General features: G+C 35.7%; 1 protein-coding gene across 1 annotated transcript in view; it reads right to left on the reverse strand.

Annotated features, from left to right (window-relative positions):
- Positions 1-557: 557 nt before the first annotated feature.
- Positions 558-13,311, reverse strand: part of exoc5 (exocyst complex component 5) — a 56,776-nt gene continuing 44,022 nt past the window's right edge. Inside the window, exons 12-18 of the mRNA XM_063049376.1 lie at positions 12,370-12,517; positions 12,085-12,193; positions 10,504-10,624; positions 8,938-9,024; positions 7,096-7,204; positions 5,171-5,386; positions 558-3,175 (exon numbers count right to left, since the gene is read on the reverse strand). Of these exons, the coding sequence (XP_062905446.1) occupies positions 2,987-3,175; positions 5,171-5,386; positions 7,096-7,204; positions 8,938-9,024; positions 10,504-10,624; positions 12,085-12,193; positions 12,370-12,517 (979 nt within the window). The 3' untranslated portion in view covers positions 558-2,986. The remainder of the gene's footprint in view (positions 3,176-5,170; positions 5,387-7,095; positions 7,205-8,937; positions 9,025-10,503; positions 10,625-12,084; positions 12,194-12,369; positions 12,518-13,311) is intronic.

Below are 13,311 nucleotides of genomic sequence, written 5' to 3' on the forward strand. Positions count from 1 at the left end.
CGCCAAGGGGTCGGCCTGAGAGGTGGCCTAGTGTTCGGAAGCCTTAAGATCTCTGGGTTCTGGAGACGGGTGGATTGAGGGTCAGTGTCACGGCAGGAGACTCGTGTGTCATTGGGGAGGCCGGAAAATCTTTTGCTGTAGGCCCAAAGACCCGAGATCTTTGCAACCTTCAGGCACAGAGCTTGTAAAAAAGCAACGAAACCAAATTTTTAACATCGTAAACCAGCGGGTCGGTATGCCTCTCGCTCGCTATGAAACTGGGGGCACCTCCCTCTCCTTTATTAGGGAGAGAGAGAACCTGTGGGTTGCCGAATTCCAGATGAATTGCGATAGTCTTTGGGGTAACTGCAAGGTCTGTGTCTCTGCTATCGCTTACCTCACTCTTGTGCTCGGTAGCGGGTGCACTTTTTGTTTTGCCGGTGGAGGGAGGGGGGGATTGTTGCTCGCTGCCACTTACGTGCGGGAGGAGGGAGCTGGGGGGGGGGGAGAGGAATTTGGGGTTCTCACATTTAACTGTTGTTCATTCTTTGGGGCACTTCTCCGTTTTCGTGGATGTTTTGTGAAGAAAAAGCATTTCAGGATGTATACTGTATACATTTCTCTGACATTAAATTGAACCTTTGAAAAAAGGTGAAGGAGTAGCAATATCGATTAAAGGTAATAATACAATGCTGGAGAAAATTTCCTGGAATGATCAAGCTATCTGTTTATAGAGTTAAAGAACAATACATATGTAATTACACCACTGGGACTATTCCAGTGATTACATGCCAAAGAGCAAATATACTGAAAAATAACAAATGCATACTTTTTTCATCATCACATCTGAAATTTAAGGTGGACTTGTTTTTGGGTGGTAAGCTGGGTCAACTGGAGCAAGTATCTATGGAACAGCTATAGGAAAGGCTAATAAACCGTTTCAAGATCAACTGGTGTGGAGCCACCTTCAATGATATTGTAACAGACCTGACTCAGGTAAACTAGACAGTAACTAAACAAAGCAAATGCATTCCTAAAACAGAAAGAGAAAGGAAGTTAAAGCCCAAACTCTATGGATGAACAAAAAGATGAAATGGAGCTGAAGGAATGAGCAGTCAACAAGAGCTTGGCTTTTAAAATGACAACCAGGCTGATTACAAGAACTTGAAGGGAAATTAATAAAAAAACAAGAGGCAGAGAGCAAGGATGGGCAGCAAACACAAAAGGAAGTCCTTATAAGCATGAGGGCAGGCAAGGCCTTTAAGAATAGTAGTGGAGCTAATGAGGAAACAAAAAGGATATCTAATCATGGGAGACAGAAGGTACAGCTGTGATACAACCAAGAATGTATTAAACTGGAAGATGATGCACCTGCAGTCTCAAAGAAAGCTGTGGCTGGGCTTCTGGAGGGGCTGTAAATACAATAAACATTCACTTCTTGCAGATAAAATGTATTCTATGTTGCTGGGGAAAGTAACTGGCAATAATCTTCTAAGCATCTGTAAGATTTGGGGTGGTGCCTATGAGATAGCACCAAAATGAGATATTTTACCACAATAACCACAGATTAGCTACTTTAACCCACATGGTGGAAAAAGTTATAAAATCAATAGTCAGGAATAGAATTAGAAGCATGGATTGAGAAAGCCAATTATGGATTTGTTACCAGCAAATTCTATTTAATGATTCAACTTGACAGTCTAATGAAAGAAATGTAGCTGATGTAGCATTCTGTGGTTCTCTGATTCTCTTTCCCCACATTGCACAGTATTTTGGAATACTGACAATAGTAAATAAAGAGAAATGCTTCTCTACATTGTATACAAGGTTACTGGCAGTTTAATGAAGCAGTATTTACACTTTTACCATCTGTAAAATAATTTTGCAGTTTTTCCACTTACTGATTTGACTTTTTACTCTTAACTCAAGAAAAATGCTTCAAAGCATGCATGCACATAAAATAATTACAATATAAACAGTCAAATACAAAACAAATCCATAATGTACAATGTTAAAAAGTAGTATTATAAAATGTGAAAGTTACAAGCCAATTATTTGTGATCATAATGCCAGCATATGGAAGATCAAATTTTATTCAAAAAACAAATAAATAATCTACAAAATCAACTTGAGTTTTGTTGAAATTACTTTGTTTTATTTTCATGGCAAATGCGATTAAAACGAACCAACACTGAAAACCCAATCCATTTCCTCCTGCAACTTACAGTTTGAAGACTTTTGAAATTCTCAGTTCATCTTTTTCCTTCAGTAATCATGCATTATTGCCACAGTGGATAACATTAACCTTAGAGATGGCAAAGGGAATATATATTTTCTGGAGCGCCACCTGCAGAGCTCGTTAATAACTAAAAATTGCCGCATTAACTTACATAAGAATAGCATTACCGTGCTACACTGCATCGTCCTCAACTACTCATCCCACTTTCAGTCCAAGAGAATATCCCAATAACTATGTTTTATAAGCAGAGGCACCTGTGTAGCTGATCCTGTATAAACAAGTATACCATTAACATAATGTTACCTCTGTGTACAGCAAGGGGAAGAAAATCCATTATACCTGGATAAAACATTATACATTTCTTAAACAAGTGTTTACTGAACTGAAAGTTAAACTTAATAGTCAGTGCTTCAACAACCTCCCTGATAGAATTTATAAACATGAATGTATCAATATATGCAAAACTTGAATTACATTAGTGGCTTCTGAGAGGTTCAGCTCTGGATAATTTACTGTTAGAGCATAAATTGTGCAAAAATATTACTTGTATTTAGCTTGAATTAATGTAGCCTCTTTTTCAATTGAAATAGTTCAATAATGTCTGCTCTTTAGTGAAGTCATGTATTTCCCATCAATTACATTTGTAAATGACTATATAACAGGGGTTGGCATACCCTGCTTTTAAAGCTTCCGAAGATCCAAACAGCCTAAGCACAAAACTCCTGATCAAGCTTTGACACTATATTCCGATTTCAGATGTCAAGGATTTCAGCTGAAGTGACGACCAAGACGCGCTGATCTGTAGTCGGACCTTAACTGCACAAAGGCATGAAGGATGTTCTTGTCAAGATTAGTTAGCTGCTCTCCAGAACAGACCTGCTTAAGGTTGTCAGGTGCTACTACCAGAAGATTACAGAGTGCATGTAGCGTGTCAAAAAGTTGCAACACCAAGGAGATCTGCAAGGAAAGCAGAAACAAAGTTCAATTATGAAAAAAAATAGCAGCAGCAATTCTATAGATATGAAAGTACACCTTTGGTAACAGTAGGGAGGTTGGGGAATGAATCTTCGGTAATGAACACAAGGTATAGGCTAAATTGGAAGAAGAGAATTTTTAAAATTTCTGAAAAGATTCTAGAAAATGTGATTTTCTAATTTTTTTTACTACTGCCTGTCAAGGGAAAAATCCTACGTTATCTGGAAAAAGTATGAGTGAGAGGTACAGCAGGAAAGAGCAACAGAAGACAAATGGTGTTGTGAAAATTGCTTTGAATGGTGAAATTTAACTTTTAACGAATTGTCACACAAGTTGGAAGATATATATAGTTGGAAGATACAATAAAACTTTGTGTACCAAGGTGGGTAATTTCTGAGTTACCAAATACAGGACTATCGGAGTTCACATTATTTGCAGGCTTCAGACGTGTCATACATTGTTGTTTATGTGGGCTGAGTATAAAGACCAGGACTGAGCTTGGGAAAACAAGGGGGCCTGAAGTGGTGGGGGCGGATGTGCCTAGACTAACATTCAATGTCCAGAAATTCTGTTTGCCTGGCAGAAACAAATAATAAAGGGTGTCAGTTTACCAGTTTTACTATACAAAATGTAAATTCACTACATTCTTGAAAAGGATGCTTGAACAGATTATACACCAAACTGAAGTCACAGCTTATGAGGAACATGACTACTGTAATTATTTGATTTTGAAGCTAGGTACCAAAACCTTTGTCAGCTTATCATCTATGAAATAGAGTAATACATCATTTTGAAAATCTAGCACCGAGTGAAAAGTGTTTAAGATTTAAAGTACTTCAGTAGTCAACTTGCTCAGGTACATGAAAAATGCAAGTTTAAAAATGAACTGAAATGAATGCAAATACATGCAAATTTCTAAGTTATAGAATGATTGAAAAATAGGTAAAGGTAAGGATGATCTGAGGCAATCCAAATTAGAACATCAAACCTGAGTGTATTTATAAGATATAAAGTCAGGGTTTAAGGAAATAAAATTATTGAAGTGGGCTTATGTTGTGAGCAAATATTTCAGTTGTTAAGATAAAACTACAAATGCTAGAAATCTGAAACAAACAGAAGTCTTGGTGTATGTGCTAGATCTTTCACCAGCAGTTGAGAAGTTAGTATTTCAGCTCCAGAGTCCTCATAAATTGGACAGCTCCATTAAAAAGCTGTGCTTTAACTTCACTCACAGCTACTGACTAAACAGAATTTCCTGCCACTTTAGTGTGCAAGATTAAAACATTCGTTTTTCAGCAACTGTGTATTTCCATAATTCACATTGTTTCATTTTCCTTCATTATAGTGGATATAAAACATATTATAACAAGGATAAAATGCAAAATAAAAAATCTTTTGATCCAATAATTAAAAATGTTATATTACTCTTCCTTAGAACATCTTCAGCATTAGACTGAAATCTAACACCATCTGGTGATACAAACAGAGATACATCAATTCACTGAAAATGTAAGAGGTCTCGCTGCTATCAGTTCTGGACATGGATTTGTTGAAAACTATTTAACTAATTATTTAAGCATATTTCTATCATAATTTTAAATATGAGAACGATTTTTGAATTAAAGATTTTAAGGTAAAACATGATACAAAATATTTTAAATACTGTATTTAATTAAATGAACATTCCCCTCTTAATTTATAAATGTTAAAGACTTTCCAAAATAAAACATTCAGGTCTCTTATTTCTGAATTTCAGTATCAGTATAGTGGTGGTGATTGGTGGATAATGATTATCCCAAAAGTAAACTGAAAATAACTGAATATATTTAAGAAATGCTTACTTAAAAATCCTGCTATTGTGTGCAACTTTATTTAATTTGAACTCAAAGGGAATAATTAGTAATCAAGAAAGCAGCAAAAATACCAACAGTATTTAGTCATTAAATCAGCCGATGGTTAATAGAAGGTATACAACACCTTAAACTCTTTGGCACACTTCCGATACTCAGCTACATCACAGATAGCCAGCATGCCACCCATTGAACTGTATGTATACTGCTGAAGATGCTCATGAATTAAGCGGTGGAAACGAACTCCAAATTCTGTTAGAACAGTATCCACATTCTTCCCATCCATTGAATTTCGATTTTTTTCTACTTGCTTCCTAACATAATCACAGACTTTGACACAGGCCTATTCAAAAAGGTTGGAGGAAGTGAGATATTACTAAGGTAAAACATTGCAGATGTTCAAATCTGAGATAAAAACAGAAAGTAATAGAAATGGTCAGAGACTAGGCAGCATTTGTGCAGAATTAATATTTCACATTGTGGTGCTGTCTGATCTGCTGAGCATTTCCAACATTTTGCTTTCACGTGACATTAGTAGTTTGTGTTCTAAAAAGTAGTGAAAGCAAGATTATATTCTATAGTAACTGCAGTTGCTTCATTACAGTTTATCTTAAAGCATTTGTTTTCTAACTATTTCAATGCTGGTGAACAGCACATTTTTAACTTTTAGTCCGAGAGAAATGATTACCAATAACAAGGTTTGATTTCTAAAACAAAAGCAATACAAGTTTAATTTTCAAATATTTAAATTAAGGGAATAAACACACAGCAGTTGTTAACAAAACATTCATCCCAAATTAACAAAGACACTGAGCTGCCTTTCAGTCAGACTCCTGCTGTGATAACATAGTGCTCCGCAAAAATAGTTGCTCCCCTAAGCAACAAAATGAATGGACATTATAGAAAAACATCATTTCTATCTAAGGATCAGTGAAAAACATGCAAATTCTGATGAGAACGTTCTGTTAGCATACTCTGCTTGGGCCTAAATCCTGACATGTTAATCTATTATCCTAGCTGAATACATTTGCCAAAAAGATATTGTAATTCAATTTATTTGATCTAAAGAGTCCCAACTGTATCAAGTACATTTATGTGATATGTCCAACAAGCCCAGCATGAAATTTACAATTCAGATGGCTCACAATTTTCAGAACAAAGTTTAAACTATGATAAAAATTAAATTAAATTTCCTCTCTGGAGATTAAGATGATAGATGGTAAGATCCTATAGCAATAATGTAACTGAATGTGAAGACAATGCTAGATCCAAATAAGTGCAGTGGGGCCCGACAATCAAAATCATGGCATGTTTGTAGATCAAGTAATAGAATTACACCTGCCAGTTGGGGAAATTTTCACCAGAAACTGAACTTCTATAAACTCTTCAGCAGGCTTCCATGCCATCTTGGATTTAGCTTCCAATAGAAGAAACGCAAGTTTTGTCCTAAATTTACAACCCGCCTAAAATTTACCTCATAATTCTCCAATTATTCTGTAACAGTGGGCTGTATAAGGGAGGAAAAAAGGACTATGTCATCCATCACTCCCAAGGATGGGTGACAAAATTAAAAAAAAAATTGGGCAGTGTAGTGGAATTTATATAAAGGCCTCACTCCGTTGATAATTTACATCACATTGTAATCTCTACAGATTTTTTAAGTCCAAACCTCTAATAGTCTTAAACACATATGTAACAATTTACAGTGATTGATTCCTGCTGTTTGTAAAATGGTCACCATTTTTTCTAATGTGATTTCACTTCAAGGATGCAAAATGTTTTTGAATTTTGAAGATGAAATGTTATAATATATAAATTCACATTTTTTTCTCACCCTAAGAGCTATAAAATGTGATTGTACAAAAAAAGTTCAACACATTTGCCATAAAAATTCAGACTGAAGGCAGCAGCCAAGGAGATAACAAATAACAGATCCCCAACTCCACTTTAAATCATTTAGCTCAACCATATTGTATAGCAGTTTGGAAGAATTAAACGTAATATACAGCATGTTGGTTCCTAAAATCCATACAAAAGCTTGTAAATACGTACATTTGTATACTGAATTAACACGTTGTTTTCATCCTCTGGTTTGAAGTCTGTCTTTTTCTGTTCAACAGTCAGAATGTGCTTCATATGTCCAATCATGCAATTCAATGTCCTTCATAGAATAAAGTGGATACTTAAATTATGAGATAAAGTTGTTATTTGGTTGGTACAGGAGTAGATTATATTAAACAATGCAAAGATGCTTCATGGCAATATTACCGAATGTTAAATTTTAATATTAGCTATATTAAAGTACTTTGAAATAAAATCTATTTTCATGAACCTACATTAACACATATAATCTTACTGAAGTTACCCCAGATGGAATGTATGAAGATATTCTGTTTTCCTACTTTCAATAAAGGCCCAGATCAGTTATCAGAGGCACTGTCTGAAAGCTTGCATATAATCCAAAAGTTTAGAGCATGTCAAGAGTTTTGATAATGTTCAAAAGTTTCAGGTGGACATTGAGATTGGGTGTATTATAATACTGGACCCGTTATAATATTTCAATTGTTGAAAGTCCATACAGGAATGAATGCTGCATTCCAGGGTGAACATCAGCTACACTAAATCAGGGCTAGAGAAATCTCCTTAGTCAGTTTAATTAACCAAGCAGATCAGAAATGATTCCATTCATTTGTTGTTTTCCCTAAATTAATTTGGGTTTTCACCTGTTATTCACTTATTCCATAACATGATATGTTTGGTTAGGATACAGCACGCAGGCACTTGTGTAGTTCAGGTGGGACAGACCAGTCTGTCCGAGTCCTGAAGAAGGGTCTCAGCCCAAAACGTCAATTGCTTATCATTTCCTGTCCAGCTGAGTTCCTCCAGCATTTTGGAGGTATTGCTCTGGATTTCCAGCGTCTGCAGAATTTCTCATGTTTAAAATCAATGTTAATCCTGCTAAGTCATTTTTTAAATACAAGGTTACAGTTATGGTAGAGTCCACAGAAATTGGTATTCTCATTTCAGCACAGGTGAGCTTTAATAGACATATTTTAAATTACAATGGATATTTATAGAAAATGGAGAAACCACTTCCATGCAGATAGTTTAGTAATCAAGAGTCAATGGAGTAAAAACAACTGGAATAGCACAGAGAAAAGATGGCTTTTGTTTAAACATACAAATTCAAGAAACTGAACTGAATTGTCTCAAAAATGTGACATAAGCAGATTCAATATTAATTTTTCATATTTGACTAAGAATACTTTCAGGGTTAAGGTGAAAACAGAGAAAGTGTATTAACCTGTATAATTAATTAGTACTGTATTTCCAAGAGCTGAAACAGATACACCAAAAAATACTTGAGGAAGTAATTTTGTGACTGTATAAATCTAAAGCAGAGATCTTGAGAGACATCAATGCAGTATCAAAACTGACAAATCAAAAATTCATAAAAAAGACTATTGAGAAAATTATTGGAAAATGGTGGAAGAAATTAATCTTTCCCATTACACATCTCAATCATAGAATTAAATCATTTAAAATGTCTAGTACTGTTTTTGTCCTCAAGTATAAAATGCAAAGTAATTTAGTCAATTCCAATTTAATAATTAATGCCAAAGTTTCCATTTACATCATAAGAAAATGTCCTCTATTTCCAGTCAAAGAACCTTTGCAATTTCACATTCACATTAATAACTGTAAAGAGTATAATAAAAATGTTATTTTGCTTTAGAATTAAGCAGCTTATGATAACACCCTTTCGTCAAAAGTCTGCATTTCATGGATGTCCAATGGATGATTAAGTGAATGATAATGAGATGCTGTATAGTACATGAAAAACAGATTAACGGCATGCTTTAGATGGATATGTTGCAATGAATTTATATCTACCTGTCAATGCCTGTATCTAGTTTTACTTCCATCTGTTCAATCACTTCCTTCTTTTTCTGTAGGCACTCAGTAAGCTTCGGAGAAGAGCTGCAAATACAAATATTAAATAAAAGTGAATTCATTTTGTTGACAAATGAAAGTAAATTTAAGAAACTGTAGTGAGGTATTTCAATTGCTGTTTGAATGTTTAGCACAATGACTAAATTAACATTCAAACCAGATTTTTTATTATTTTAAGATTTAAGTCAGACGCATTGAATTAGCTGTGATTAAAATGGTTCTCAACTGCATTTAGAGACACATCTCTGCTTTTTAACTGGCTCGATTTGCTCAGGCAATCATTATTTTGCTGTTTATTTCACACTGTAAAAATCTTTCCTTTACCTATATTTTGCTTCAAATTGTGTCCCAAATAGCTTAAAAAGCATTTCCATTATGTCGTCCTGCTTGCATGTAAACAGAGCGAAGCAACTTTGTTCTTAATGCAAAAATGCCACATTAGCCATGCAAATGACATGTACTCAAAAGTTAGGATGTTCCATTTTAATTCTATTCTAATTACAATAAAAGAGTATTGTATGGTTATCACAGAAAAAGGTAAACAGAGATATGAGAAAGGAGCAGGCCAAAGTTGACTGGAAAGGGATACGAGCAGGGATCATAGTAGAACAGGAAATGCTGGAGTTTCTGGCAATAATTCGGAAGACGCAGGATCAGTTCATCCCAAAGAAGATACATTCTAAAGGGAGGAAGGGGTAACCATAGCTGACAAAGGAAAACAAAGAGCATAACAGCAAAACAGAGAACATACAAGATAGCAAAAATTAGTGAGACATTAGACAATTGCAAAACTTTTAAAAATGTGCATATTCCCTAAAGATTAACTTGAAGGTTGAGTCGGTAGTAAGAAAGACAAATGCAATATTAGCATTCATTTTGAGAGGACTAGAATATAAAAGCAAGGATGTCATGCTGAGTGTGAGGTTTATAAGGCATTGGTCAGATCACATTTAGAATATTGTGAGTTTTACGCCTTATATCTTCAAAAGGACGTGCTGGCATTGGAGAGGGCCCAGAGGAGATTTACTTGAATGATCCTGGGAATGAAAGAGTTAAAATATTAGGAATGTTTGATGGCTCTGGGCCTATACCTACTGGGGGTGGTCTCATTGAATTCTACAGAACATTGAAATGCCTTGAAAGAGTGGACATGGAGAGGATGTTTCCAATATCAGACAGTCTTGGGCTAGAGGGCACATTCACATAATAAAAGGACATCCCTTCAGACAGAGATAAAGAGAAATTTCTTTAACCAGTGGGTGGTGAATATGTAGGAATTATTCCCACAGATATCTGTGGAGGCCAAGTCATTGAGTTGATTTAAAATGGCGGTCAATAGGTTCTTGATTAGGACATCAAAGATTACTGGGAGAAGACAGGAGAATGGAGTTGAGAGGGAAAATAAATCAGCCACAACTGATTAGTGGAACAGACTCGATGGACCAAACAGCCTAATTCTGATCCTATGACTTATAAAAGCATTGATAGAAAAAAAAATCTACTTACCTTATTAGTGGCATGAGGTGGTCATTAAATTGTTTGTCAAATAAGTGAAAAATAGTATTTGCCTGTTGTACGACATCTAAAAAGTAAAGGCTTCCAGTCTTGGAATCTGTAGATGGGATTGCTGAGGAAAGAGACAACATTTTGTCATATTTAAATCAGAGGACCAACGATAATCAGAACATTGTGAATTAAATTTTGGTTGCATCATTAAGCAACTAGCTCGCTAAAATAAATTAACATGATATCCAAATACTAATGTGATAAATGATATGGACAACCAAATGTATTAAGTTCAATTCATAATTATATTGATAGTCAACAAACAACAATCATCACACCAGGAGAAATTTCTACCTCACCTCTTTCAATCTGTCAAAGCACTCAAGTGGAACAATTTGAAGCACAACTTCATAAAGCCATAAATTATCTACATGATGCACTAAGTTTTTACAAAGACATATTCTGATAGATAATAAAATAAGTTTCTTTTTCCTACATTGCGGCATCATTGGAAGAGAATTCAACAGAATACTGAGAAGTGAATGAGCATTCAGGTGGTGGAAGACTGGAGCTTAGAGTTAAGGACAGATAGATAACATAAAAGTGTTAGCAATCAGAGAAGTGTGGTAGAAAGGAGGAAGAACCTTAGTGAGGAAGATCAGGGTTTAGGTCTGATGCCCTCCGTTGGTCAGGGTTGACCATGGATGTTGTGTCCCAGCTGTTTATGTGATATGCAAGTCAGGGCAATACAATATTGAGAGCAAGCTGTTGCCCATGTAGCAGGCTCCCCCTGCCACACAGCTGATAAATGCAAAGGAATGGCATAGTGTGATACAGTTTGGCACCAGCAGCACAGCTGAAGCTGCCAGTTATGTTGAACTCACTGTAGGACTGCCTTAGAGACTCCAAGCCAGGATTTTTCCCTCGGTATTTACTCCCGAAGTCTTCCCCATGAGTGGGTATAGCTGCAAGGCAGTGGAGGTTTGAGATAGAGTTTTCCTTCTCCCAGATGAGCTGCCAATCACAGCGGACAAGCCCCATCTGGCCAAAGCCACTGGCTTTAAGACAACAGTAATCTGCCTTTGCCTCTTCTCCTGTCAGTAGAAATGGTTCTACTGGCTTAGTAGCTAAGCTCCACCAGAAGGATAGGAGCTGAACTTCTTTGTCAGGGGATATTTGAGACATACGCCATTGGGAATATTTAACAGGTAGTGGGGGTTTATCCCCACTACCACCCCCAGCCATAACAACCTTAAAAAAAACCCAGGTCTAGATCTATTTTAGTGCTATTCAAGGAAAACAAACTAGAGTGTACGAGAAATAGGAGATCAAATGTTCAAAAATGCATGGTATAGAAAGTTAAGAAAGTTAAGGCTGTTGGTGAAAAGGAGGAAATTAAGAGTCATCAGTATTGAAGTGATGGCATTAATATGAACTTTGAAAGGAAATTGGACAAACCCAAGGAAAGTGAAGAATTCACATTATTAGCTCGGAAATCAGGTGTTCATAACTTTAATGGAAACATGAAATTGAATTAATGCACAGAGAATCATATAATGAATTATTTAATAACACAATTACCTGCGAGTCCAATCTCTAGCGCATAGTCAATATGTTCAACGCACAAGTACTCCACAAGAATAGTAAATATTCGAAAAGCATTCTTTGGTAAATCAGAAGGGTCAGACAACTATAAGTAAAAAGATTAAAATGTGAGTGTGTACGGCTCAATACGTTAACTATATTGAGCTGGAATAAATAAAAGTTTGCTCAAAACAAATTCTTGAAAAAGTCTCTAAAGTGGAAGGCACAGTGACCTACTTGAAGAAAAGCATTTCATAATTCAAATCTCAAAAACTTTCTCACCCTATGACACCTCTCAAAGGCCTGTCTGGTCTCCTGCAAAAGATTGACAACCACCTCCTGTGACAGGAAAGTCTCACCATGTGTGTCAATACTTGGTCCAAGTGGTAAGTTGGTGCGTTGGCGAATTCGCTCTTTTAGATCCTGAATACTACAAAATGAAAAATCATTTCAAATAAAGCCCACAATTTATGTAAAGGTTTAAGATGCCGCTTATTTAATTGAAGCCACATGCAAAAGTATTCACATACAATGCATAATTACCTATTAAAACACACGTTTTATTGGCATCAATGCTGACTGATGTTTTGTAAAGATTTAAAAAGTTCACTTATTGAGTAAAAACAACTTGCATAACCCTTTACCAAAGTGCAACTGTGATCCTACATTTGGGTTTAGTCCTCCCACTCAGGTTATAAACCTCTACAATTCTCAGTGGTTATCCAACTGCACAATGTGACTTGTCTATGAATCATTTCACCATAATTATTCTTTATTTTAAGAAAATGGCAGGGATTTTTCCCAGAGTATTATTTCTGAGAGGATTCACAGTGTGGTATTAGTTATCACTGCAGCATTTGTTGAAACTAAATTGCTGTTACTCAGTTAGACATTAACAAATAATTAACTTTTAATAGATAAAAAGATGAAAGAACTCAGAAGCTAATGAAATGACTCCAGAAGTGACAAAATGTTTTCATCAACTCTGCTATATTACTTCAAATTAACCTGCCTTTTCATGCATTCAACATTGATGAAACTGAGGTTTCCTGGAAGCTTCAACTTGTTCTCTGCATCTTTTGTAACACTGAATGTATAAGCAGGAAATAAGGACTCTTAGTCGCTGTTGGCCCAAAAAGTCGACTGCTTCTCTACTCACAGATGCCACAGTTTAGAGAGTGTTATGAATAACTATTCAATTTCAGGTCTGGAGGTCTTCCAGAG

The sequence above is a fragment of the Mobula hypostoma genome, chromosome 1 (assembly GCF_963921235.1).
Source record: "Mobula hypostoma chromosome 1, sMobHyp1.1, whole genome shotgun sequence".
Classification (NCBI taxonomy): domain Eukaryota; kingdom Metazoa; phylum Chordata; class Chondrichthyes; order Myliobatiformes; family Myliobatidae; genus Mobula; species Mobula hypostoma.